Source organism: Stylophora pistillata, chromosome 2, assembly GCF_964205215.1.
Source record: "Stylophora pistillata chromosome 2, jaStyPist1.2, whole genome shotgun sequence".
NCBI lineage: Eukaryota > Metazoa > Cnidaria > Anthozoa > Scleractinia > Pocilloporidae > Stylophora > Stylophora pistillata.
Window position 1 is genome coordinate 27,256,815 of NC_142520.1, and position 27,920 is coordinate 27,284,734.

The 27,920-nt window shown below is 38.3% G+C and overlaps 3 protein-coding genes across 3 annotated transcripts in view; 1 reads left to right on the forward strand and 2 right to left on the reverse strand.

Moving 5' to 3' along the window:
• LOC111341011 (nucleolar RNA helicase 2) overlaps window positions 1-14,052 on the forward strand; it is a 23,583-nt gene extending 9,531 nt beyond the window's left edge. Inside the window, exons 10-23 of the mRNA XM_022947941.2 lie at window positions 669-765; window positions 1,619-1,707; window positions 1,858-1,997; window positions 3,127-3,186; window positions 4,009-4,098; window positions 4,872-4,928; window positions 5,135-5,239; window positions 6,130-6,249; window positions 6,617-6,690; window positions 7,341-7,541; window positions 8,249-8,399; window positions 9,144-9,272; window positions 11,209-11,253; window positions 12,291-14,052. Coding sequence (XP_022803676.2) covers window positions 669-765; window positions 1,619-1,707; window positions 1,858-1,997; window positions 3,127-3,186; window positions 4,009-4,098; window positions 4,872-4,928; window positions 5,135-5,239; window positions 6,130-6,249; window positions 6,617-6,690; window positions 7,341-7,541; window positions 8,249-8,399; window positions 9,144-9,272; window positions 11,209-11,253; window positions 12,291-12,503 — 1,571 coding nt within the window. The 3' untranslated portion in view covers window positions 12,504-14,052. The remainder of the gene's footprint in view (window positions 1-668; window positions 766-1,618; window positions 1,708-1,857; window positions 1,998-3,126; window positions 3,187-4,008; window positions 4,099-4,871; window positions 4,929-5,134; window positions 5,240-6,129; window positions 6,250-6,616; window positions 6,691-7,340; window positions 7,542-8,248; window positions 8,400-9,143; window positions 9,273-11,208; window positions 11,254-12,290) is intronic.
• A 78-nt stretch (window positions 14,053-14,130) lies between these two features.
• Window positions 14,131-18,148, reverse strand: LOC111341012 (biogenesis of lysosome-related organelles complex 1 subunit 2). Its single transcript, XM_022947942.2, has 4 exons — window positions 17,822-18,148; window positions 16,263-16,382; window positions 15,844-15,948; window positions 14,131-14,426 (listed from the first exon to the last, which is right to left on the reverse strand). The coding sequence occupies exons 1-4, from the start codon at window positions 18,042-18,044 to the stop codon at window positions 14,395-14,397; spliced, it is 480 nt and encodes a 159-aa protein (XP_022803677.2). The 5' UTR covers window positions 18,045-18,148; the 3' UTR covers window positions 14,131-14,394.
• Window positions 18,149-18,931: 783 nt separating this feature from the next.
• Window positions 18,932-27,901, reverse strand: LOC111341009 (E3 ubiquitin-protein ligase RNF181). The gene is made up of 7 exons (XM_022947940.2): window positions 27,598-27,901; window positions 27,132-27,170; window positions 23,713-23,801; window positions 23,107-23,147; window positions 22,576-22,650; window positions 21,084-21,158; window positions 18,932-20,012 (listed from the first exon to the last, which is right to left on the reverse strand). Exons 1-7 carry the CDS (start codon window positions 27,669-27,671, stop codon window positions 19,953-19,955), a joined length of 453 nt encoding a protein of 150 aa, XP_022803675.2. The 5' UTR covers window positions 27,672-27,901; the 3' UTR covers window positions 18,932-19,952.
• Window positions 27,902-27,920: the final 19 nt, after the last annotated feature.

Below are 27,920 nucleotides of genomic sequence, written 5' to 3' on the forward strand. Positions count from 1 at the left end.
TAAGCCAATAAAAAGTCTTGAATTGCATTATCCAATGATCTAGTTTTTAATAATTAACAATTATTCCACGAGCGCAGGTTGGATATGAGATGATAGATAGCCAACAAGGCGCGTAGCGCCAAGTTGGCTGTAATCATCTCATATCCAACAAGCACGAGTGGAATAATTGTTTTATTAAAAACATTAAATTAAATTATGAAATTTTATTAAATTCTTAGCTCCCTTTTAATTTTCAGCTGACACATACGCTTACCATATTTGCAGATTATGGTATATTGGCTGATATACCATAATGGCTAAGCCAATAAAAAGTCTTGAATTGCATTATCCAATAATCTAGTTTTTAATAATAAGTTATATGTAGCTACATGTAGTATATCCCAATTTGTCTTCTAGTAGGGTTTCTTAACAAATTTGTAGAGTATGCATAGAGCTACCCTGTACCATAAATTATCAGGTTATGAAGGTGGCTCTGTGTTTACATAACAGACTTGGAAAAAGTTTCCAGAAGGAAGAATCTTGATATGCTGCTTGCAATTCAATGGTAACAAAATAATAACTAATTGATAAGAAATACTTGTTATTAAAATGTTATTGTCTTGTTTTGGTGGGCAGTGACAGTAACTTAAGGTGACTAATTTGTGTTTTTGTAATGTTAACTTTGGCAGCTGCTGCAATAGAAAGAGGTCTGGATATTGTGATTGGAACACCTGGAAGACTCATGGATCTTGTGATCAATAGCAATCTGAACCTGAAAGAGTTAAAGTAATCAGAATTTTACTTGTATTTGAAAAGAAAATAACACACTGTTCACCCAGCGTGACTTGTCGCAAGCATTTAAGTACTGTTTAAATTAGGTATAACTATTGTTGTAGAGGCGTTGCATTACTAATGCAGCCAGCGTACAGAGAAGGTGTACCGGTAATTTTGGCGCAAGTGAGTGCTCAGTACATTGTGTTTTGTTGTTAAAAAGTATAGAGGTCAGCGGTAGCGTGGGAGCCGGACGTGTTTCAGCTAGCTCTCTTCAATTGTTATTATTCTTGACGTTTTGGGGCGTTAGTATTTTGCCTAACATTACAATATGTTCACCGAATTTTTAGTGGCACATTTTCTGAGATTAAGGCAGGAGTTAAGAAGTATTTAGTGAATAATATATCTAATTAATAATTCCGTGGAATTTTTATAATGATTATTTCTAGTTTAAAACATATGTAATATTATTTCTAGTTTAAAACATATGTAATATTATTAGCCTATTTAACTTTGGTGGTCTGTCTTCGTATGGGGTCCTGGACTCTTTCACGGATTATCCATATGGCGTTTCTTTCCTTTTCGCTTGTACTTTAAAACTCTATTTGTTTTAACGGAGCCATTGAATTGTAATAAATATAGCTGCCATCTTTGATTTTTACAGCCACGGTTTAAAGAGAAAAAGGGGAGGAGAGGGGACGGGGCCTTTCCCTACCCCCTCCCCACACCGTCCACTCCTGCTCTAAAACGAACATGGCCCGTACAATAAGCGATTGCGAGTTTTTAACGTTAACTTGCCCTACCAAGAAAAGAAAAGAACTGGTGTTACTGCTTTTTTTAATCATAGTGTGATCATAATGTTTTACAGGTATGTGGTCATTGATGAAGTTGACACGATGTTGGACATGGGATTTGCACCAATTGTTGACGACATTCTTCAAGAATCGTACAATTATGGTAACTAAAAAATATAAATGTTGAAAATTCACGCATGCGCGTTGGCTCAGAGTAAGTCGGTTATTCTGGAAGAGTGTGGAATGAAAGGAAATGAGGTTAAAACTCTCCAATATGCTTTTCGTTACACGTTATTTGTGTGTTTCATTGCAGAGGAGAAGCCTCAAACATTGGTGTACAGTGCAACATTACCCCCTTGGGTTTACAAAACTGCCAAGAAGTACATGAGTAAAAACAAAAAAGTAGTGGATCTTATCGGGACACAGTCACTGAAGGCAGCTGAAACTGTGCAGGTAGAAATATTTAGTTCTTATTAACCGAGCGGGAGGTCTATATAGGAGAATCTTGACCGAGGTCGCCATTACAGACTGGACGCAGTGAGGTCTGTACCAGCGACCGAGGTCAAGATTCTCCCATACAGACCGACCTAGCTCGGTTAATAACATGTTTATTATATGGCTGTGTCTATATACCAATTTTTTATATTCTTTGTAACTTTTTTCTCTAGACCGGTCTAGATGCTGGTCTAGATAGGAAAATCTACACCGCTTTCAATATTGATTTCGACCAATCAAATTCGTGAATTCGGTAGTTCCCAGTCCTTGTGAGACACAGCCATATAATGATTAATAATTATTTGATTTTCAAATAAGCTCCTTGTAGTGGAACCTCCGTTTGCAGCCATCTTTTGTAAGAAACCGCAAAATCTTCAATCCTGACAGCTTGCTGTTTTTTCTCTCGTGAGGGCATAAAAAGAGCCTTAAGCAAATTTTGAGTCGTGCGCATTAACTATTTTTAGTTAACCATCATATGGTGATTACGTTGTACACTTTACCCTTTAGCGCCCAAGATCTGATTTTAAATTCCCTCCTCTTGCTGCTTTACATTTTTCTGCAAATTGGTTGCGAGAATTTGGTGTGAGATCGGGATAACAACTTCTACCTGTCAACTTTCATTATTCTTATTACCTGTGTCTGCTGGATAATATTAATCAGTTCTGAGAGTTACAGGGTTGAATAGACCGCTGGACAGATCAGAAATATACCGCCGCCCAGTTAGCCCAATGGATAGAGCGCTGGACTGTTGTGCGGGAGGTCGAGGGTTCGAGCCCCGGCCGGAGCAACACTCAAGGTCTTAAAATAATTGAGAAGAATTTGCTGCCTTTCTATATCATCAAGAAATGGTTAAGATATTGTAGTCTTCTCGGAGAGGGACGAATAAATGGAGGTCCCGTCTCCTGCAGGGTTAGGGGTAGGAGACGTTAATTTCCCACGCACGAGATTACTGTGTGATGGATGTCCTCCCCTGGGGTGGGATGGGTAGGTTAATACAGCAGGTCCACATCAGCTAAGCTGCCAATTAATCAACCTGCTTAAACAAATAAATAGATAAATAAATGTTCGTTTTTGACATCTTTTCCAGCACTTGGCCATCGAGGCTAACAAGAGAAGGTTGGCTTACGTAATAAGTGACGTTGTCCAGGTTTGTAAATGCCACAGAGAATAGTCCATTCTAAAGTTGCATGCATGTTTGGCGGCCAAGCCTTTGAACAGGAGTGAGGCTAAGGGTGACCTTGTTGTGATACAAACGTTGCTGCTTTTCAAAATTAATACAAACTAGTTTGTTATCACGCTAACTAGATACTGGTCTCTATCACAACAAGATCACCTTCAGCCTCACTCCAAATCAAAGGCTTGGCAACTAAGTACACAACTGTAAAATTGCACCCTCGTCATCAATGTCCATATTCTCCGTACGCTTGTCAATACATTTTATTTATTACTGACCAGAAGAATTCGTTTTTCGATCAAAGCTTCTCAGGTAGATGATCCTTTCCTTTTCTCTCATGATCTTAGTGAATCATTCAGCAGTATTGCTGAAAGGTGAAATTCCTTGCTGGTCATCCTCAGGATAAAATGGTTAGGCATGATTTTTACAGCGAACGTTAGTAAAACCCACAGAATAGAACAACTTTCTCTCTGCTTTCAGCCGTGTTCGCTAGAACGAAAATATTTGATTGACTGCTGTTTTTCTACCAGTTAAATATCTCCTATAGCTAATTGTTTCTAATTTCCGCGGACAAATAATGGTTTGTATAGTAAATCTTAAAAGGTATCAAGTTTTAATGGGATTATTGGAGCATTAACTGATAGGATTTTAACCAATCAGGGTTCTCGTAGTCTCCCGGTTATTTTACAGATGTTCTTCGCCTCTGATAGTTCTCGTTGTTCCTCTTCACCACTGGTGTGTTATTTTACAGACGCTCCTTGACTCTTTTACATCTGCTGTTCCTCTTCATCACAGGTGTATTGCGGTGCCCACAGCAGAGCGCTTATCTTCACCGAAACAAAGAGGGCAGCAGATCGGCTGGGATTTCATTCTCTCCTCCAGCATGTATGTCATAGCTCTAGGCAGGCTCACAGGTGTCAAATTCTCGAGATTCTAGAGTTTAATTTTGGTTTGTGGGTGAAATTCTCTAAAATTGATGTTTTTAAGCATTTTAAGCCGTTAATCTGAATTGAAATTCAGATTCACGGCTTCCCATGCTGAACACAGTGATCAAACGTTTGCGCATGTGTGAACGGTGTCATGACTAAGTGGCTTGCTTTTGGGCTGTCGTAACCAAGTTGTCCCAACTGCACAGCCCAGGAAGTCACGGTGTTTCAGAAGAGTATACCTTTTTCTTTTTTTGTTAAAGCTCAAAACAAAATGGTAAATCAACAAGGTACCCGTACTTGCATTACCCTTAATTGTGTTCGAAAAGTGTCGAGTTTTCCTTTTCCCCACTTTTATTTCCCTTTACAGATTTCTACGAACGTTTCAATTTGCATTCGCTTATTTTGCGAGACAGCGGTTGTTTCTTTTGTTTTCTTTTGACATTTTGCGCGGGAAACTGGCGCGGCCAGCTGACCCCACAATAGAATGCTGCCCTATTGCTGTAAAAGATCGCCTTAAGCAAGCACACGTCAATGAAGCTGCTTGAAAACTCAAAAGCGCCAGATGCAACCAAGTTACCACATTCACATGCACATGTTACAATGACTGCTGACCAGGAGAGCCCACTACGCTAATTTATTTTTAACCTTATTGATACTGTGTCATTTCACAAAAGTTTAATGATGGTAATGGTAAAAAATTTATTATCCTACTATTTTTCATCAATTTAGGATTCAGAAATTCTCCATGGTGATATTAGTCAAGCACAGCGGGAGACGGCCCTAAGGGTATGTTACTCGTCGTGCCCAATGGTGTTGCGAGTTTAAGCGTTTCCGGTAAAATTTACATCTCATTGTTGCTCTTTTTGAGGGTGTGTTATTTTTGTGTGCGAAGCAAAGCAATACAGTCCTTTATAAGTTAGCATTCTTGATTAAAAATTATTTATACATCTTGCAGAAGGACTGATCTTTTCCAATGTACTGTTTATTGTTAGAACTTTCGTGAGGGAAAGAGACGGTGTCTTGTGGCCACAGATGTTGCAGCAAGAGGTTTGGATATTCCTGAAGTGGACCTAGTTGTACTAGCACAACCACCACAGGTGAGATAAAAGGACATCACCTGCAATATTCTCTGAATCCTTCAGTCTAGTCCAGGCTCCTAACTGCCATCCAATAAGCTCACCCTTCGATTTTCCTTCGTAGCCTCTCGATGGCCAAAATGCATCAATTCGAAATCGCAATTCAGTAATTAGAAGGTGATAAAACGTAATTTGGAGATAACAAGCTTGTACTTAGCCACTTTGGAGACAAAGACAGCTTTAAATTTACGGCTAGACACATTGATCAAGCGTGATGCACTTATAAATTGAGAGATACAGTGATGCACCATATGTTTTTTTTTTTCCGGCCGTCGTTTCATGCTGTTTCATTTCGAATAAAAAGCTTCTACGCTTTGCCTTCTAAACTTTAAAGCTTCCATGATTACTAAGAAATAGCCCATTTTCGAATTGCCTTAAAGCCTCGTTTTCAAAGCGAGTCCTTGTGCTCATCCTTTCGTATGGTAATAAGTTTTCATTCACATGCAAAGTAAACTCATTTTCATACGTATGGTTGAGCACCAGGCCTCGTTTTGAAAAAGAGGCCAAACGTAATTCGGAAATGGCCTATTGCGTCTTAACCCTTTATCTCCCAGCGTTGATGAACATGTAACTTCTCCTTGTAACATCCATACATTATCCAACAAAAGGGTTATGAGAATACTTTAACCCATCAGGTAGAAGTTGAAGGGTGAACCCTTGCACTCCCCGAGTGACCAAGACAGAATTTCTCCTTACACTATTCACACGATATCGAGAAAACAAGTGGTGAGAACCAAGAAAAATGTCAATTTGAGGATTACAGGCTGATCCGATGCCAAATTCTCCCAATTAACCTCATTAGAATTGTATTGTAGACAGAAAGGAGAATTACTAAATTGATATCCTTTCAGGATCTCGACATGTACATCCATCGTTCAGGAAGAACTGGAAGAGCCGGCCGTAATGGAGTGAGCATTGTCATTCACCAAGAAGGGGAACTGGCAAAGTTGCGTGCAGTGGAGAAAAGTACTGTGAGTAGATTCATGAATTTCTTGACTAGTAAATAAATAAATTCCATGTTGCTGCGCATCTGTTCAGACTGTAACTGAACTGTTTAAGTGTTGGTTATTCTATTTAAGATTTAGCCAAAACAAAATTACAGATCGTTGAAAGATAAACTCAATATGCACTTTTCTCGAGTAAGCGCCCTCCTTCAAGTAAGCGCTCCGCCTCTTGGCCGAAATTTGAAATCAGTGTTGTGTGCTCATTCGAGGAAATACGGCACATAATTCTAATACTTTACTTAAATCAAACCTAGTACCTGCTGACTTCAGTTAGTCATTTCTATATTTGTTTGTACACTTATTTATTGATTGGTCGATCTATTCGGTTTTTAAGGGAATAAAGTTCAAGCATATCAAACCGCCATCAGCAGACGAAGTCGTTAAGGCTTCTGCTTCTGATGCAAAAAGGTAGGAATATACACTTCCCTGTTGAATCTTCTGGAGATCCCAGAGTACGAAAGGCTGTGATTTCCGTCAGCGCTTGCCTAGGTTTCCATAGAACAAGGAGATAAAAAGGGTATCACAAAGGCTATAGCTGTTTCTCCTGGACGGGATTGTAATCCAAAGCATAAGCTACCCATCCCCCATTCCCTTTTTACGTCTCCACAATTCGTCTTGGTATCAATCAATACTCTCGTTGGAGGAGGGAGGTACACTCAAAGGAAGTAGTTATTATCTATCGTCTGGAGGGCTTTGAGTATTGGGGGGAGGGGGGGGTCCAAGAAAATTGACTGGCAGTGAAGGCGGATGATAAAAAACAACAGAGCTTTACGGGGGATCAGGTAAATTTTGTTGTGACACGACCCTTCCCCTTGATCCTTCCCGACCCTCCCCCACTCGGTAATAGATGATGACTGGTCCCCAAAGAAAAGTGTTTCCTAAGAACACAACACCGTGTACCTGGTAAGTGCCAGAACCCAGATATTTTGGTTGCAGGTTGCCTTCCCTTAGACCACCGTCCCTTTTTCATACTAACATTTTATCCAACTGAGATTAGTGCTTTTCTTCCTACGTCTTCATGAATGTTAATGAGAAGGGCGCGGCATTCTTTTTTCCAGGTTTATTGAGGAAACTCCTCCTGATATGGTGGAGAAGTTCCGAGATTCAGCTCAAGCGCTGGTGGAGAAACTTGGAGCAGTTGAAGCAGTAGCAGCGGCACTTGCGCAAATCGCCAGCATGTACCTCCATCATTCAGAAAGAACTGGAAGGGATGGAATTCACGGTGAAAGTGAACATGATACTTCTTCTGTTGCAGAAGGGTAAAAATATACACTTCTATGTTGAATCTTCTGGACACCCCAGAGAACAAATGGTTTTGATATCCGTCAGTGCTTGCCTCGGTTTCCATAAAACATAGGGAGAAAGAGTACTACATAGGTTATAGCTATTTCTCTCGGACGGGGTTGTAATCCAAAACTTAACCTACCTACCCACCTATTCTTCCTTTCCTTTGAACGTTCCCTCAACTCGTCAGGTCTTCTTTGGTATCAATTAAAACTCGTGATAGAGTAGAGAGGAACTCAAAGGGAGCAGTCATTGTCTATCATTTGGAGTGCTTTGGGTATTAAAGTGGGGGGGGGGGGGGAGCTTAAAAAAATGGATTGCCAATGAGGGGGATCATTATGATACATCAGAGATTAACGGGGGGAGCAGGTAAATTTTATTGTGACACAATCAAACTCCTCTGACACCCCCAACCCCTCCCCCGACCTTCCTCCCACCCCACCCTCCTCGGAAATAGATGGTGAATAGTCCCAAAAGAGAAATGTATTGCCCAAGAACACAACACCTTGTACCTAGTAAGTGCCAGAACCCAGGCATTTCGGTTACCTGTTTCCTTCTCTTAGACCACCGCCTCTTTTTCCCACTTCTGTTTATCTAACTGAGGTTAGTACTCTTTTTTTTTTTTTTTTGTACGTTTTCATAAATTATGATGACGAGGGTGATGCGGCATTCTCTTCGCCAGGCTCTTTGACGAAATTTCTCCTGATATGGTGGAGAAGTACCGAGATTCTGCTCAAGCACTTATGGAGAAACTTGGAGCAGTTGAAGCGGTCGCAGCTGCACTGGCGCACGTCTTTAAGACTAAGTGCCGTTCTCTCATAACAGACGAAGAGGTGTGTTCTGTTCAGTAAATTTTATTTAGCCGAATAGACTAGAAAGTAAGAGTTGATGTGGCGATATGATCGTTCTAGGTAGAGGGTTTCGCCACCCTGCTGGGGTAGTCCCACAAAGTCTATGCCTACCTCTGTGAGACCGACGAAGACTGGCGTTTCGAAAAAGTGAAAGGAAGGCATTATCCGAGATGGCGCAAGATGCGATGATGACTTCCACCCGGTTTGAAGAAACGCTAGTCAGGATAGAGGTTCTCCTGAGGACTAACCACACTCAGACCATCTCACTACGTTACGGTTTTGTAGAGTGTCAAAGGTATTTCACTTGATTTGGAGGGTCCTCAGCAATTGGTTAGTTTCTCTTCCCCCTCCCCTCCCCTCCTCTCCCCTCCCCTCCCGTCTTCTTCCACTGTGCGATTGGTCAAGAAAACTCGCGCCATTTTGCAAGACAAGTCTGGTGCATATCCGGTCACCTGACACTTTTAAGAGCAATCGCGCGCAATCAAATCTATAGTATGTGATATATTGTAGGTCAAAATATTGATGTCAAATTGTTGAAAAATGATTGGGCGTATGAGCCTTCTTAACTCCCAAAGAGCTGATTTATACTTCCTCCCAAATAGCTCTAAATAATCAATCAATCACCTATTTACTGTAGTGATATGGTGGGGAGTATGGCTGAAATTTCTGATGACTCAGTTCAATTGGTGGTTACTATTTTTTTTTCTTTTTTTTTTTGTGTATCAGGGTTTCATCACCTACTTATTGAGATCTCGGTTTGAGGTTTTTGGAACAGGCTACATGTGGAGGGCACTGGAAAACTTCCCAGAGCTGACAGGACAAGTGCACAACATGAGATTGTGCGAGGACAGTACGGTAAGGAGTTTTTGATTTGGGTCACATTCCTCGTCCATCTCTCAATAACTACGCACGCTGTGATTATTTATTTCAGCGGGTGAACTCTACATGAGTATTTAACGCTTTACAACCCATTATATCAGTTCACATATTCTCCATACTGTTCTCTATACATTTCCTAAGGTGCTGACAAGGAGAATTTGTTTATCAGTCAAAAGCTTCTTTAGTTGGTGATCATTTCCTTTATGTTTGATTCAGGGGTGATATTTTGAAGAGAAGTTGGATCCCAGGCTCCCCAAGGGCATTCCATGAACCGCTCCATGTGGTACAAATTTTCGTGGACACAGCCCAAAGTTATCAGAGCAATTGAAATGACTCGGGGAATTGGTTTTAAATTGCATTTCCTTTTTGTCTTGAGCTTGAGAAGCCTTGCTGGAGTTACAAACGATGACGGAGGGTTTTTTATATCATTATCATTATTATTATTATTATTATTATTATTTTTGTTTTTTTTTTATTTATTTATTTTTTTTTTGTCTTTACAGTTTTTTTAGAGCAAGAGTTTCATTTCCTTTCTCATATATTTTTTTAATGTAATTTACTTTAAGGGTAATTTCGATGCTCGTTTTTTGAAATTCTTTAATACGAACTAGTAGTTGCTTTCGCGATTTTTACATGTAGGTCGTTTTTGTTATCAAAGTTAGTTTGGGTCTGATACGAGTCTGATCCTAGAAAACCGAATTTAACAGATGTGTTCCGTTTCAATTAATTTGGAAATGTACGAGAGGAAAAACCATTACCCACGCGAAGTTATTGTAATGTTTTAAGTTTTGAAATAAAGTTATCATTATTATTATTATTATTATTATTATTATTATTATTATTATTATTATTATTATTATTATTATTATTATTATTATTATTATTATTATCGCAGAGAAATCAACTGAATGCTACATTCTAATCAGGCAGCACAGGGCGAAAACCGTAACCTGTGACCCATGGAGTAAAAAATAAATGTACATTAACTAATCCTAAAAAGCTTTCGTTGTGTCTACGGTCCTCCTTCTAACAGGAACTCAAACTTCCACCTTAAAAGTCCGGGCAATATTCAGCGTGCCCGAGAGCACTCCCCTCTGCATCTTTCGCAGTACGTCTGTGCTTCTGCCTCTCACCAGCTCGCGCATCATGACATCCAGCTCCCGTGACCACCCCCCGAGGGCATCCATAATGATGTTATATTGCTTCACCTCGTAGCCTGGGAACTGCTACCTTAGTTCCCAGTGAAAGGTTCCGCACTTCAGTGTCTTGTCTTCATCCTTTCTTGTCCGATTGTTAACCCCACGGGCAGCTCATTTCCACGGGCAGCCCATTTCCAGCGTCACAACTTGTTGTCGTTATGTCGCAGAGAAGTCAACTGAATGCTACATTCTAATCAGGCAGCACAGGGCGAAAACTGTAACCTGTGAGCCATGGAGTAAAAAAATAAATGTACATTAACTAATCCTAAAAAGCTTTTCCGTTGTGTCTACGGTCCTCCGTCCATCCGCCATGACACAAATCGCTCGCACATCCAAACAAAATCAAAATCAACTCAGCTAAAACTCCCGCTCAGAGACGCCAAATAGTCTCGCAAAACTGCTTAACAATCTGCAAAGTATACTAGATACTTTTAAGGATGCTCTGGCGCTCCAAACTCGGCCTGCTTTCGATGGGAACGGATTTTTATGAGAACACTCTAAAACACGTCCACACTACTTGCCGCCATGAATTATTATTATTATTATTATTATTATTATTATTATTGCCGCTTATTATTATTATTATTATTATTATTAATTATTATTATTATATTGTTGCTTTTTTGTCGGGGGGGGGGGAGAAGTATCGAAATTGTGTAATTTTTCATGAATTTCCACAAAATGTAATCTTTTTTTTGCCTTTTACTCGACAGAGTGTTGTAGTGGATGTGCCTCTTCGTCTCGAATATTTCATGAAGGTGAGTTATGAAAAGGAAACGTTTCCCATTCCTCAAAGGCTGGTTTTCATCTTTCTCTTATGGAACAAGGACTAGAAATATGTGGAATGCGGCAGGTTTTCTGTTTTTCACGTGAGACAAATATCTTGCAACACCACCTTCTAGCGTCATTACACAACCTCTAGTTCTTTTCAGTGCTCTACAGAAATTGTTATACCACTAGCCACATGTAGTCTCGACTGTCTATTTTTCTATCTTGTAAACAAACAAACTCCTTGTTGCTGTGGGGTCTGCACAGTCATAGATAACAGGACGCGTCAAATTGTAGTAGATTATAACATCAATGTCACACTCGGCTGCGCTTCTTGAGGCACTTTTTTTCTTACTACATTTTGACATTATCTGTGATATTTTGCACTTTTTTTCTTGCTACATTTTGACATTATCTGTGATATTTTGCACTTTTTTTCTTACTACATTTTGACATTATCTGTGATATTTTGCACTTTTTTTCTTGCTACATTTTGACATTATCTGTGATATTTTGACATTATCTGTGACATTTTGACATTATCTGTGATATTTTGCTGAACAGACGCACGACAACATGTGATATATTATTTGCCGTATTTACAGTCAAGATCGGGATGTATTACTTTTAAAATTCAACCAGAAAACTTATCAGGAAACGAAATGGAATAAACTGATTTTTTTTCTTTCATTTCGTCAAAACTTCAAGATTTTTCAGAGACCTTGTACATAAGAAGAGATATTTGAAATTTCCTTTTTTAAATTTGGGTAAAAGTGAAGAAAACAGTTCCCGAAAGACACTGTCGGCCGACTCGTGTTTTCGGTCAATTTTTTGGTCTACTTAACACTGTCGGTGGACTATCGGTAATGTGTCGGTAACCTGTCAGCCGACAGGTTACCTACAGCCGAAAATGGGAACCATAGTTCACTTACTTAAATTTGCGGGGGATCGGGACCCCGTCTTTGCTTTAATGTAACCTTAGTCTGTAAGCATTCTTTATTTGACATTAATTACTTCCTTCACTCAGGAAGAAAATCTTCTCAAGGAAAGGAGAATTCAAAGTGTAGAGAGAATAACTCAACTGCCGGAGTTAAAGACAAGACGGCCACGCAGGCCCTCGAGCGATCGGTGGTCGAATCGCTCCCCGAGGTATGATGGACGAGAGGCTTTCAGAAAAGATCATTCAAGTGGACCTTTTGAATCGAGAAGAGCGTCTGAAGGTTTGAAAAAGTGGCAGTAACGACTTAAACAAAACGTGGCTTTAAACAATTTTGGGAGAAGATTCTGAAAGTTTTATCATGCGGAGCGTTCAAGTTCAGCTGGTTCCTCCCAACGAGGTTTTATCGATTTTGATAATCAAACGCGTAGAGCATATTATTTGATTGAATTTTCTTATGTATGATTTCTGAAGTCTATCGAGTATTTAGTGGTTGTTTCAATCAGATTTCTTTCATGAATATTTCTTGGCTTCGTTTTGAAAGGAATCGAGACATTGTTAGCGGATCACACTTGAGTGTATATCGCAAACGCTGTTATTACTATTAGCTTTTTACGAAAATTATCTTGCCTTACGTAAATTATTATTTAAATGACTTACTGGAAGGTGAATGTTATTATTAAAAAGAACCATGAGCGCATTACTTCAATTTCGCCACCAACTAAAGCGGGACTTTGCTCGCCAATAAGTTTTCTACCGCTCAATTTGGAGAGTTTTAATTTGCACACGGTGGTCGCTCGTTTCGTTTGCCAGGTGACCGTTTCACCCTGGATCGTAATTATGGTTGCACAGACAAAAGTAAGTTTACGCATTTTCAAAACCTGGTGAAGAGAAAGTTTAATCTTGAGCCCAAATACTTAGTAAAAAAAACATTCAATACCCTTCAGTTGCAAGTTTTATGTCATGTAAACCACGCAAAGACACTTGTGTTTGCACAGCATATGGTAGTCGGTCGTTTTATTTGCCAGGTGACCATTTTGTAATTATGGTTGCAAGTTAACGCATTTACAAAACCTGGTGAAGAGAAAGTTCAATCTTGAGCCCAAATACTTAGTGGAAAGGAGAAAAAAACACATTTAATGCCATTTAAGTTGCAAGTTTTATTTCATGTAAACCACACAAGGATCCATCAGTATCTAAGCAATTGCACACCCACCCACCCATCCCCTTGCTTAATATTAACCCCAACTTGTTATCGGTTGATTGTTGTCAGGGTGGAGAGGTAGGTGGACAGTTGTGTAGACAACTGGTATTAATCAAATAACACCTTTACCTGTTAGCTGTCTAATAAGTATGGTACAACATTGGTGCCAAAAAGTGAGGCTACAAGTTTTGTTTTCCGATTCCACTGTTGTCAATTTTCGGATAAATTAAAGCTACCTAACAAGGTCAGGTAATGAAATTTTTAATCTGCGTAGTTCAAGAGATATTCGCTCCCATTTTTGGAAGAGTATTTTAGAGGTGGTGTATAGAAAACTGTGCACCAACACTCATCTAATCTATAGAAACTGTGGTGCTGCGTCAGTATGACGAGTAATTTTGGTTTTATCAACTAAGTTAATCATTTGAATGGGCCACCATAAAGAATTTCTAAGCTGAGGTTTCAGAGAAAATAACCAAGGGCTAAAGCTGGAAACCTCAGTTTTGAAATTCTTTACAGTGGCTAATTTACATTGTCGGCTCAGTTGGTGAGACCAAAATTAGCTTTTAGATAAAGATTAGTGATATTCTCCTATCCTGTCTTCAGGACAGTGTATTGTTTCTTTAAGTAATAAATTGCAGTGTCTATCCATCTATTGTTCAATATTGAGTGTCCTCCCAACAACCTAAGTGGTTTGTTACTGCGTAAACCAATAAAAAGTGCAGTCTATTGCTTTAATCGAATTTAATTCAATTTCCTAAAAGTTTATCAGAGTAATACACAATACATGTGGGACCAATCAGTGCACTCAGTGTTTTGGTTATTTTATAATTATAAATATTGTTTAGTGACAATGCTGAACACTTTTGGTTTCCAATCCTCCACCAATTCACCCATATCCGGTTATCTCTTTTCTTCTATAAATTGCCAAAATAATCTATGTTAACACAACCAGTTTTAACTCTTTGTCCTGGAGAACATTCATAGTTCTTTTCACCTTCTCTCCAATTTCTTGAATTTAGCCTCTGCAAACAAAAGCCAGGGGAAAATTTTAAAAATGTTGCTATTACTTTCCATCATTTTATCATTTTCCAGACCAATGGCAGCTTTTTAATTGATAGGAATGCAGGGCTAAACACTAACTTTTCAACTTGCTAGTCAAGTTGCTAGTGACATCTTAGATTTTACAACAATTTCAGTTTACCTACTAGCCAAATTGACCGGCCGAAATCAACAATCACTGGCCAAAACTGAATTTTTCTACTAGTCTGTGGCTAGTTGGCTACCATTAGTGTCGAGCCCTGGGAATAATTTAAAAAATGGAGCAATAGAGCTATGGTATTCTTAACTTTCTGATGAGCACTACTCCTTATGCGCATGACAGAGGATTCTTTTTGTCCCTTGCTATTTACCAGCAAGTACTATCTATTCCCTTCCTTTTAACCGCCGCCTGGTTAGCTCAATCAATAGAGCGCTGGACTGATGTGCGGGAGGTCAAGGGTTCGAGCCCCAGCCAGACCAACACTCAAGGTCTTAAAATAATTGAGAAGAATATGCTGCCTTTCTATAATATCAAGAAATGGTTTAGATATTCTATTCTCGGATAGGGACAAATCAATGGATGTCCTGTCTCCTGCAGGGTTAGGGGTAGGAGACATTAATTTCCCACGCAAGAGATTAATGTGTGATGGATGTCCTCCCCTGGAGTGGGATGGGTGGGTTGTTGTCTTGCGTTTCATACATGAGCCTCTGCCTCGGGCAATACGGGTAACCATGCCCCATGTAAAGACAATAAACTTTGATTATGATTACCCTTTCTCCCACCACTCTTCTAGTGACTCTAGGTCTTTCACTAGTTGGGAAAAATTCAGGTGTTTCTGGTGTATGGTGGGATGACTAACTCCCATGAGTGACCAAGACAGAACTCCTCTTTACAAAGTCAACATAATGTCAAGCAGGGCTAGACACGAACTTTTAAACTTGCTAGCCAAGTGGCTGATAAAATTTTAGATGTTATGACAATTTCAGTTTGTTTACTACCCAAACTGGCAGGTGGAAATCGAAAAACCATCAGCCAAAACTGAATTTCCACTAGTCTGTGGCTAGTTGGCTACCGTTAGTGACAAGCCCTGATCAAGAGAGACTTGTGACAGGAAAAAATAAAAATATCAATAAGGAGATTATTAGTTGAATTAATACCAAATTCTCCAAACAAACAAACAAATGAATTATATGGTAGACAGTTGGGAGAATTACTTATGAGATCTTGGGAAGTGAAAGGGTTAAAAGACTCCTGTTATAGCCAACATACATCAATGTTGATTGGTTCTCTCAAAAACCTGCCAGGAAACATGCTTACAATAATACTCTCCATGCAGCCTTTACACAGAGCCATCCAATCCTGAGCAGGAAAGACCAACCTCATCCACCCATGATACTTACCTAGTCTTTTAGAGTAAGCATCAAGTCTGTATGCAGCTTGTTCAAGGCTTGCGACACTTTCCTCTACCTTGTCAATCTGCTCCAAATAAGGTTCCAGGTTTTTATCTTGGAGGGAAATTTTGTAAACATCTTATTTCACTGTTGGAAGTTATTTTTCCTTTCTTACAATGTTACTCACTTTGTTACACAAAGTTGCCATAGGTTAGGTTAATTAAGTCCAGAATATCAATCAATCATATATATATTTTTTTTGTTTAAACCATAATACAAACATGGAAAATAAATTAGTTAAGGGAAGGTTTACTCCATGTCTAAATTTAATTTCTGCACATACTATTTTAAATTTATTGGGGAAAAGTCAGGAAAAGTCGGAGAGTTTTGAAAACTGATGATTTAGGGAACAATGTTGCAGAACTTACATTTCTTGTCTAATTCCTCCATGACTGTGATGAGTGTCTTGGCAGTGTCTGTCATTTCACTGTACTTTGTAATTGTCAACTTATTCAGCTTTTCAAGAAGAACATAATCCTGTATTGAACCTTGCAACAGAACAAAATGAGCAAATGTTCAGAGTAATTTTTGGGGTAGAAACTTAAAATGTTTAGCAATAAGCTGAAGTCATCAGGTGCAAACCAAAATTTTGAAAGAACTATAGCCACTTTTTTCCAGAAATCAGGTTGAATAGATACAAAAATCCCCATATACCTTGGGAAAAGTTGGCTGTTTTAATTTATGAAAAAAAAAAAAATTGGGAAAACAGAAAAGATATGCGGTCAGCTCTGCAGGATGCCTATTTCTCCATCTGTGGAAAGATTTTAAATGCGTCAAGAAGGCCTTATACTTTCCTTAGAGAAAAGAGAATGTCACTCCAAGGCACTCATGATGAAGATCCACTCACAGGCTGAAAGATGTGGGAAGATATCCACTAACACTACCCCCACCTAACCCTTTTGGGTTCACATTGTACCCCATTTGTAATTAACAATTATTCGCCGAAGGCGAGGTGAATATCGCCGAATAATCCCCAAGACAAAGTCGACGGGATTATTTAACAATTATTCCACAAGCGCGTGTTGGATATGAGATAATAGATAGCCAACGAGGCGCGTAGCGTAGCGCCTCGTTGGCTATAATCACCTCATATCCAACAAGCGAGAGTGGAATAATTGTTTTTAAATTATTAAAAAACACCCCCAAGATATTAGACAAATCTTCTCAACTTTACTTTGTGAGAAGAAACCGGATTTAACAATGTACAGAAATTAGATTATGGTGTATTGGCTCATATACCATAATGGCTGAGCCAATAACAAGTCTTGAATTGCATTATCCAATTATCTAGTTTTTAATAATCGACAATATTCACCGAACCTGAGGCGAATAATTGTTTTAGTATAATTTCAGAGCTGAACAACAGAGAAATTTCTAAAATCATAACATTTTTGTAACATTTATTAACATTTTATATAAACCGCGTGGAGTGGTTTATATAGCATCATATAAGGAACCGCTCGACCAATCAGATTGCTGGAAACTCTTTGCATAGCTCTGAAATTATACTAATATGTAAATATCTTCACCCAGATCTACAGCTTAACTCTTAATTCCTGAATGGCTATTATGAGCACCTAATTCCACTCTAAAGTTTTACTCCTGAATCAAATGTTAATGTCACGAGAATAAAGAAAATTATCACCAACTAAAGAAACTCTTGATCGTTTGACAAATTCTTCTTGTTTGTGCCATAGCAAATGTATAGAGCGCAGCATGGAGAATATACATACCAGTTGATGTTAGCTTGGGTGGAAAGGGTTAATAACCAGACAATCATACGCTTCACAGTTGAAAATAGTTTCGACATGGGGCTTTTATTCATGAGTTCCTTAAAATGTCTTCTTAAGTAGCCACATATTCCTTGCTACGGAAACAGTACATTTCGTATCATTTGAACATTTTTGAATGGATGGATTCTGCTTACCAGCTAGTTCGCCGTTCAAATATTCGGTTATTTTGGCGAAGGCATCCCTGCAGCAGTCCTTTAAAGACATCACTTCTCCGCCTGAAGCTTCCGATTTTAGTCCTCCAGCAGGGTATTCTGGATTAGACTCATATGAAGTATCGTGCGCATCTTTATCGCCACTACTGGCTTCGTGTTTTGGAGAAGTATCACTCTCTTCCATTTTCGCAGCTGTTTCGGCCATATTGGATCTGTAGTACTCGTCCCCAATTCCTTCTCTTCAATTCAATTAGTCAGTTTTAGGGAATCTTGGAATCTCTGCATTTGGAATTCCTTGGCGAATTGCAGACTATCAAGTTCAAGCTCTTTAATGGCCATTTTCCTCCTTGGTGCATAGAAAAACTTGAGGAAGCACCTGTCACACATAACTCATCACTGTTTCTAAATAAAGAGTAGCTGATAGGAAGGCAGGGAATGGGAAGCAGTAGATTTTCACCCCAAACCCTCCCCTGCCACAATAAAGATACTCTTAGGTTTTTAAAAGTACTGACATGACAGCACAAAGATTCCCTCTTGACCAGAGGGAGCCCAAGCTCTCCAGGAGAGAATGATATCACAAAGCTTGGTATGGGAGAATTTGATAATATACTAAGTTAAAATTGTAAATTGCCCACCGTAAAGAGTGAAAAAGCTGACATTTCGAGCGCTAGCCCTTCGTCAGAGTGGATGAAGGGCTAATGCTTGAAATGTCAGCATTTTACTCTTAATGGTGGCCAATTTACAATTTCAACTCGGTATATTACCAAATTACCTTGTTACCCCACCATCGCAGCACCACAGTTTCTTTAGAAACTTGCCCTCTTTATTCAATGTTATGGGAGAGCTTTCCTTCTTCATTGTACAGGCAGTAGTGGGACGAGAGCTCAGTTATAACTCAACAAAATATCCAGAAATCCCTACCAGGAAACAAAAATAACAAAAGCAACACTATCCAAAGGCTAGAGTTTACATGCTTTATCATTCATGGGTTCCCAGAGCCTAAACTCTCATACAAAGCCTGAAAATAAAATCCTCCCCTAGAGACCTTGGGCTCCCTGTGTATTGACAAAAGAGAATAACGTCACTGTGTGGTACATGTTATAATTAAATTTAATTTTTTTCAATTGTTTTATTTTTTTTACATACATAATTGGTTTTAATCATAATAATTACTGTGTGGTTTGCTAAGCTTGAGTTAAAACATTTATACAATCTACAGCACCACTGTTAGTTATATAGAGCAAGCAAGTGTTCGTTTTTTTCCTGCACTGATTTAGATTCAGTCATGTGTCACTCACAAAAGTTTAAAAGGAAGAGACCTTTTTAAACTCTAAATGAAATCCTCATAAAAGTTAAACATTAAGATTGGGAAGAGAAGTCAGATAGCTCCCTTTTCACTGTATCGTCAGTATGTACGTTCTCCATCCTATTCTCTATCCATTTCCAATAAGTTATCCCTTTTCCTCCCAAGATCTCATCAGCAATTCTCCTTACTGTCTGCCAAAGAATTCTTATGATGTTGGTTTAAAGAATTTGGTATCAGATCAACTAATGATCCCCTAAATTAAATTTTTTTCTTATTCTCATCACTTGTCTGCTTGATATTGTATTGAAGTTCTAAGGAGAAATTCTGTCTTGGTCACTCATGATAGTGAAAGGGATAATGGTATTCACAAGGAGATTGAGTTGTCTTTTAAAAGCTTCTTGAGTTTGCTATCATTTCCTTTGTTGTCATGACATTAATGTTCCATTCTGGGGTGAGAGTGTTTGAAAAAATTAAATGCTTCTAACTTTTAGGCACAAAATGTTTGACAAGGGAATTCTAAATCTGGATGATTTTTGATGCAGTCAGAGTAATTTTTAAAGATTTGGTTATATCCTTAACAATGGATGGAATAGTAAAGCCTTTAAGCCGGCTGGAATTTTTTAATTAACTGTGATTGTGTCAGAAATTAATTAATATCAATTAGTATATCTATTTGGAACCAACAGAGTTAGAGACTGATATTTCAATCTGTAATAGTTAGCTTTGCACTTTGCCAGAACATTTCCATAACATTATTAACAATTGATAGAATATATAAACTACACAACTGTGAGGTAGTTGATTTTGTCAAGAAAACATTGAATCATGAAGTGTTTCCACCCTGAAGTGTTGATCTTGTTCCTTCACCTGCACAGAGAAATAACAAAAAATTTATCAATAATCATAATAAGAAACAAATCTTTGATATTGAGTTTTACAAGTGTAGGACACTGAGAATAGTGAGTCAATCAAATACGTTTCACAGCCTATTGCTTCCTATCTGGCCTGAGGAACATTTGATAACTAACAAACTGAGTTTATTTTGCTACAGGCATTAGAATGACTAGACACGTTAATAAAGGCTATGTATGTATGTAATCCTAGATGGTAGTCACAGAATAGAAGATCTGAATAGAATAGAAGATCTGAATAGAGTAGAAGATCTGAATAGAATAGAAGATCTGAATAGAATAGAAGATCTGAGGGAACGTCGTCGCTGCTGCAAAGAACGTTTACTAGCACAGGGTTGCTATCCATGCCACAAGTGTCCAAAAGTTTGCCACTCTTATATTGGACTAGTGAGTCATCTCAGAGCTCATGACCGCAAGGGAGAATAGACAACGTTGTTATATGCTTCAAAACCTGGATCAGTCGGTCGTGACAGCCAAACCAAATCTAGTCACAGAAACACTCTAAAAATGCTCCAAGTTGCAAAATATTCAATCCATTCATTTGTCAGAAGCAATCACAAAGGAAGGAAATCTTATGGTCTCAGCCATCCAAATCAAAACAACCCCAAGAATATGCTTCTGTTTTGGGAGTTCCCAGAATATGTAATTGCTATTATGTAGCTTCTAATTTTGTTAAGAGCCTCATGCTGATCTAATTGAATGTTGTTTGAGACAGCTTCTTTACTAGATATACATGTAACAGGGACCAGGCTCTCTGTTTAAAGTTCCCGGGTGGCAGCTCTCTTGGAAAATGCCGTTTACTCTAATTTTAATCCCCCTGTTCACCCCACCACAGTCTAACACTGGTGTGTTGAGTTTGGCCAATTGTCTGGGAAGTCAAATAAAATGCTTAAGAGCAAAAATTCCTATACCCAGAGAGGCACAAAACTCCTTGTTGCTTCATGCAGACTGGAATGAGCTTTTGCCTTGCATGCAAGACAATTTGCTTTCTGCTGAATTACATTGAGTTGGTCAAAGAGCATATCACCTTTAAAACTTTCATTTCTTCATACTTAGGGTCATCTGTAGGTAGTTCATGCCTGCACATTGGGCAGCTGTTGGTCTAAAATAAAGTGTGCCAGTTAATAGTAAAGCCCCTTACTAAGGTTGATGGGGGTTAAGAAAAACCCAGGATGTTCGCTTAATGAATAGAGAGATTTTAGTACCGCATTTATGTGAAATAACAAACATCAGCTTGCCCTTTCACATTTCACGTAAAATAGCATGAACCTTGCTGCTTCAGCTTTGCGTGAGCTCACGTCGTGGTGGATTTGAAGGCACCCTTCTATGACTTACAAGGAATAGTTTTGGTGCCCTTTTTCTAGCAAATAACTTCTACCCTGTCTGAGAAAAAGTGAAGAAAGTCTTACATGCATGGCAAACGTGAAACAGGTTACTTTTGCCAAGAAACGACAAAGAAAAACAGGTTACTTTTGCAAAGAAACAACTAAGAGCAATCGGTAAACATGAAAAACTGGCAGGAAAAACAAGGTCCCATGGTCACTTTTACCATTCAGATTTCTCCTGAACATGGTGCTAAATCTCTCTAATGTTTTCCCACAGTCATCACCTTAGTGACGACTTCCCTACAAGCAACACTAAAATATCATGTCCCTTATAATGGTACTCCTCCATGGAGAGGCAATCACTTTAAAAGAAAACACTACCTCATGTTGCTATAAGTCTGTTTGTAAAAATCGCTGATGACATCAAAATGTGGTAAAAACAAAAAAGTGGCAAACAAGGCAAAGCCAAGTGTGTCACTGATATGTCACTGATGTCATTTTGACGTCACCTGTGATCTTTTACTGTACAGACAGAATTTATTTGTTCAATATAATAATAAAGAAGCAAAAAGTTGTTAATCTGCGATTTTCTTTGCACTGTTCCCTATACATTTCCTACGGTCCCGCCAAGGAGAATTATTTTGTTTAACATTCAAGAGCTTCTCAGGTGGGGAATCATTTCCTTGATTCTCATGATCTTGATGTTTGATTCTGAGGTGATGTCGTAAGGAGAAAATAAATGTTGGGTCACTCTTAAGCCCCGTCTACATGAGCAATTTTTATATGGCAATTTTTATGTGGCAATTTTTCTTTGCCTGTGTAGATGACGAAAAATGGCCAATTTTTATGTGACAACTTCATTTGCTGAAAAGCTGGCGTGTTAGCTTTTATCTGGCAAATAAAAATTGCCACATAAAAAAAATTGTCTGTGTAGATGAGACGCCACATAAAATGTGACAAATGCGCCTAAAGCTGCAACACGTCTTCTAACCATCTTGCTTTTTTCCTTTCCATGAGCATATCCACTGTGCAAAAGTTATTATTGATGCAAATTAACAATAAATATTTGTCGAGCCATCTACACGGGCAAATAAAAATTGCCACATACAGTTGCCACATAAAAATTGCTCATGTAGACTGGGCTTTAGATGTCAAAGGGTTTTAAAAGTAACTGATAAGTCATGTGACCGTTACCTTGTTAAGCCATGGAAGAATGCAACTCTTATGGAACATATGATCACAAGGAAGTTTCTTGACAAGTTCACCAATCTGACATCATTAAAAGAGGATAATAATGTTTGATACAATGGTTACCGGTACTGTCCATTTTGTAGGACTGGTGTAATTTAACTAATGTGTAGGTAGTGTTTTGTCCTCAAAATAGTAGCGATTTAAAGTTTCATTAATTATACCATCAATCTTGCCAACGCGTCAGTGGTGTGTTGGCCGAAACATTGGTTGATCTCAACAACGCATCGGTAGTGTGTTGGGCGACATATTGGGTGATGAGTTGATTGATCTTACCAACGCGTTGGTAGTGTGTTGGCTGATGCGCTGGTAGTGTGTCATTCGTGTGTCAGCCAACACATTGGCCAACACATTGGCCCACGTGTCAGTAGGATAGGGTTCTTTACCTTTACCTAAGAAAATGTTACATTGGACCCTTCTTGGCTTGACTAACCTAATTACCTAACACTGTGGAGTAACAGAATACAAATTTCTCACCTTGAATTCCACTTGGCATATGGGACACGAGAAACCTTTAACTAGAAAGAGAGGAAATAAACAATAAGCTTTCTTCTTGAAAGAACATATTCATAACAATCTTATCATTAATTCTCCCCTCTGATAGACTGATCTTTACCTCAGAAATACAAAGACTTTTTCACCACCCATTGAAAAATCAATCAGAGACACTATTACAGTTGATCCTCGATTATCTAGACTCAATGGAACTTGGGTAAAAAGTCTGAATAATCGAGACTCTGGATAAGAGAAAATATGAATATTAATGAGACAATAAATAAATATAAACAAAGGAAATAAAAATAACACATTTTTAAATGCTTTTGTCTGTGAGCACTCAATCTTTTAAAGGTGGAGGTAATGTGCTGTTTTAAAAGCACTCTTCCAGACTTTTTGTACCTCTTTAAGTTTTGAAGGTCAAAGCTCATTAATATTCATGAAAAAAAAATGGGAACAGAGAAAAAAATCCAAATAATCAAAAGTCCAGATAATTGAGGTCCACATAGTCAAGGTCTGGATAATCAAGGTTCAACTGTATAATAAAACAATGGTAGTAGGGACAAATCTACACACTCAACAACTTACCAACATGTTCTGTAGTTATAGGTATGGATGGTAAAGATTCAACAGCTTCTTTAGAAGCCGGTGGCGCTTGAATCTGATCAAATGCCATTCTGTTTACAAAGGGCAAATACACAATTAGAGAGAAACTATTTTAACAAAAAAGCTTAAATGAACTCTTTTACCCTTAAGAATGATTGGTATGTAATTTCTCCTTACAATATTCTCCTTAATCAAAAGTTAAGGTCACCAGTCAGAATAAAGGAAATGATCACCAGTTGAAGGAGCTCCTGATTGTCAAAGAAATTCTCCTTGTCAGTACCAAAAGAAATGTAAAGATAACAGTGTTGAGAATATGAAATGCTAATATTAGGGTTTTGGTACAGGATTAAATAAAATGTTAGTGAGAAATGCAAACTACAAAGATTGTTCATATCCTCAAACTTAGGTCAGTATGAATACATGTATTCAGGGATTTCATAAGAAGCTGGCAACCGGCGAATTCCAGCAGCTACTCTCCATAATGGAGTCAGCTACTAAGGCCATTCCACCTCCCGGTTTTTGCAGTTTTTTTTTGGAAAACATTCAATACATTCTAAAATACAGTCATCAATAAAGGTGTTTTTTTTATATATATTTTGTCTCCTTTTTGGTTGTTGGGTGATTTTTGTAATGTTTTTCAAAAATTCAATTGACAGCTCAATCAGTTTGCTGTGCACCAAGTTAAATGGACAGAAGAAAGACTGGTGACAAACCTGCCTTGATTACCGCTGAACTGTATTCTGCCTACTTATGTCCTAATATACACCTACTTCCAAAATTAATGAAATCCCTACAGGTGTATTTACTGAAACAAAATCTGTGGTGGGAGAAATTTCTATTCATTCCATCTCCCTGAACACGAAAGCTTTAGATTGTCCACCAGTGGACTTCCCAGTGTTGTGTTTAATTTTATTTGCCAAATAAAATTAAACAAAACACCGGGTTTAAAAAAAAAAACACATATCAGTTAACTTTCTGTTTTCTTTGTTGCAGATTATGGTTGAAATAGATCTGAAACATAGAAAAATTAAAACTAGTTTGAAAAGATTTATACTGGTCATATACATTGGATGGTATATGTTTAGGTTTGAGACAGTTACAGGTTAACAATTAATTTGAAAGAGGTTTGATTTGTACCATCCATTGTCCAGGGGATATCTTTGTGTATCTAGAGTACCCAATATAAAAAAAGTTGCCCAATAATCTAGTTGTATGCAATCACATGAACAAATCAAGCCACATTTTAAATTCAGGAAGTTTTCCAAACAGCAGAGTCAAGCTTTACTTTTAAAAACAGAACAATTACAGGAGAGGGTTATACCAAACAAAATCTTATGCACTGGGCTCATCACTAACTTTTCAACTTACTAGCCAAGTGGCTCGTGACAACTTACTGGTAGATGTTACAACAATTATTTCAGTTTTTTTACTAGCCAAACTGGCAAGTGGAAATAAAAAACCATTGGCCAAAGAAATGCTACTAGTCTGTGGCTAGTTGGCTATCTTCAGTGTTGAGCCCTTATGCAACCTCCTTTTTTCAAGAAAAATAGGCTTACTGTAGTTTGCGAAACGAAATGAAACACAACGAAATGGAAAATCTGTAGTTTACGAAATGGAAAATCTGTAGTTTGCAAAATGGAAAATCTGTAGTTTGCGAAATGAAATTTCCTGGTCAAAATTAAATTATGGTGGGAGATTATCCTGGCGATGACCTTTGTATACATTTGCTACGTAGGAGACCCTTGCGTTACATTTTCTAACAGGTCCGGCGAGTCTAACTTTTGGTCGAGCCATCGAGGGTCGAGGGTCTTATGTCGAGGTGGAGGGTATTTAGTCAAGGGTACCTTTTTTTGTTTTTGTTTTTCACAGCCCATGTTCTTAATCGAGGGTCCCTTTCTTCTTTTACTTGGCAATAGAAAATAGGAGTCATCGCATTGCGTGAGGTCGGATGTTGACGTTGTTACGAAATCAAGGCAAACTAGTTTTGTTAAAATAAATTGACTTGAGTTTAAATGCGATCTTGAAAATCACGTCCACTGTCCGCGTCCTGGTTCTTTGGCTGACAACGTCGACCTGTTGTGCTATATCAGCCAAGAAACGAAATGGAAAATCTGTAGTTTGCCAAAGGACTTTATCACTGCATCTACTAAACAACGCCAGGTCAGAGTCCCCATGTAATGCATGAAAAGTTATTTGGGGGGGAGGGGTAGGGAGACTTCAAAATGCGGGAATTTTTTTCGTTATCATTTCTCGTATGAATTTTTTTGGCCATAGCATGGATATGTTTCAGGGTTAATTGGCATGCATGGATTTTTTTTTTTCATTCAATTTTCCCTTTCGCAAATATTTTTTTGTACTCCGCTCGCCCTCACCCCTTAAGAATTTTAATTGTCCGTAGTGTTTTAACGATGAACACGAACCGGATGCGAGGCCTTTTCTCTTTTTATACGCCTTGACGATACCACGTTTATATTAATAAGTGTCAATACTCTTATGGGGGCAGTCTGCCTGAAAATTTAGACAAAACCACCACCCAAGAACTTCCACTGGAAAGTACATACATGTATATCTTTACCACAAACGTCACACGTTATTCAAAGGAATAGGTTTCTCATTTACTTTCCACCATTCTGGTTTTAACATTTTGTGCAAATAAACAACTGCACAAAGAAAAAGTATTCCCTGAAGGTTTACTTTAGCCAACGTGTAGCTGCACCCTCCCTTGGATGGAAAAACGGAAAATTTTCATCACCTCCAATGAAGAAATAAGTGATTCAAAAATAGAAAAGAGTGGGTAATTTAATTTCAACAAAAATAGTTATTGAATTTGAAAGTAATCAGTATAAAAAATGCACTACCACTACTTAATGATAAAACAATGTCAAAAATTACTCTGAACAACTTAAATTTATTTTAACAGAACTAGTTTGCCTTGATTTTGTAACAATGTCAACATCCGGTCTCACGCAATGCGATGACTCGTATTTTCTATTGCCAAGAAAAAGAAGAAAGGGACCCTCGACAAGGAACATGGGCTAAGAAAAACAAAAACAAAAAAGGGACCCTCGACTAAATACCCTCGACCTCGACATAAGACCCTCGACCCACTATGGCTCGACCAGAAGTTAGACTCGCCTGACCTGTTAGAAAATGTAACGCAAGGGTCTCCTACGTAGCAAATGTATGCAAAGGTCATCGCAGGGATAATCTCCCGCCATAATTTAATTTTGACTGGGAAATTTCATTTCGCAAACTACAGATTTTCCATTTCGCAAACTACAGATTTTCCATTTTGTCTCACAAACTACAGAGTTTTCCTTTCGTTTCATTTTGTTTCACAAACTACAGTAAGCCAGAAAAATAAAGCTAGATAAGTTGATCAAGATCTAACTGGAAATTACCTGGAAATTTCAAGGATGTCACTTGGAGACAGGAGCATTCTGTAATGTAATACACATATGAGGAAAATGATAAATGATAAATAAAGGATGTGGGTGCTGATTAGCCAGTTTCCCTGTAATGTCATATGCTATAACATCACATCAGATCCCGGTAAAATTGATGCAAAACTGACGGGAAAACCTCAACTCACAAAGAACCCTTCGTTTGACTCTCATGATGTCTTCTGCTGTGGTATTCCCAATACATCACTCACTGCCATCAGCCACATTCCTTTTCAGAACTAATTCTCGTCGCGTAAAGTTCAGCCATTGGGTCAAACGTTTAACTTAATTCGTCAAACCAAATTTAGAGTAGCAAAAACAAGTCGTTTGGTTAGTGGGTAATTTATTCGTTAAGTTTTTGGAGGTTTTCAAGAATTTAGGACGTTATAGAAGCCTTGGATATATAATTATGACATTCAAATACCTTGCAAGCTCAAGGAAGAAATCTGGATTGCTGGTTCGGTCAGTAAGTTCATGTTCGTCAAAGTACGAAGCCATTCCTAGCCAAGCCAATGACTCAGCAACGAAAATTATGATCACCACTAAAATCCTATACTGTCACTTCAAATTCAGAATAAAAGGTATGTATTGCTTCTTAATTTTCCAAATAGATTGAGGCATTCACTTTGAGGAAGGAAAATGGTTCCTGTGATAGAAAAACGAATCAGAAGTCGGAGAAAAATCGTAATCATTAAGAGACCGACAAGCCGATCACCATCTTGTTTTGGTTCTATCTGGCGCGGTCAC

Excerpts from the sequence above, each read along its gene's own strand:
- LOC111341012 (XM_022947942.2), bottom strand. The coding sequence starts at position 18,044 with ATGGCCGAAACAGCTGCGAAAATGGAAGAGAGTGATACTTCTCCAAAA. Across the intron at positions 16,383-17,821 it reads TTTGAACGGCGAACTAGCTG|GTTCAATACAGGATTATGTT; the intron begins GTAAGCAGAATC and ends TTCTGTTGCAAG. Across the intron at positions 14,427-15,843 it reads TGCTTACTCTAAAAGACTAG|AGGCTAAATTCAAGAAATTG; the intron begins GTAAGTATCATG and ends TTTTGTTTGCAG.
- LOC111341009 (XM_022947940.2), bottom strand. The coding sequence starts at position 27,671 with ATGGCTTCGTACTTTGACGAACATGAACTTACTGACCGAACCAGCAAT. Across the intron at positions 27,171-27,597 it reads TTCTTCCTTGAGCTTGCAAG|AATGCTCCTGTCTCCAAGTG; the intron begins GTATTTGAATGT and ends ATTACATTACAG. Across the intron at positions 20,013-21,083 it reads AAGAAATGAAAGTTTTAAAG|GTGAAGGAACAAGATCAACA; the intron begins GTGATATGCTCT and ends TTCTCTGTGCAG.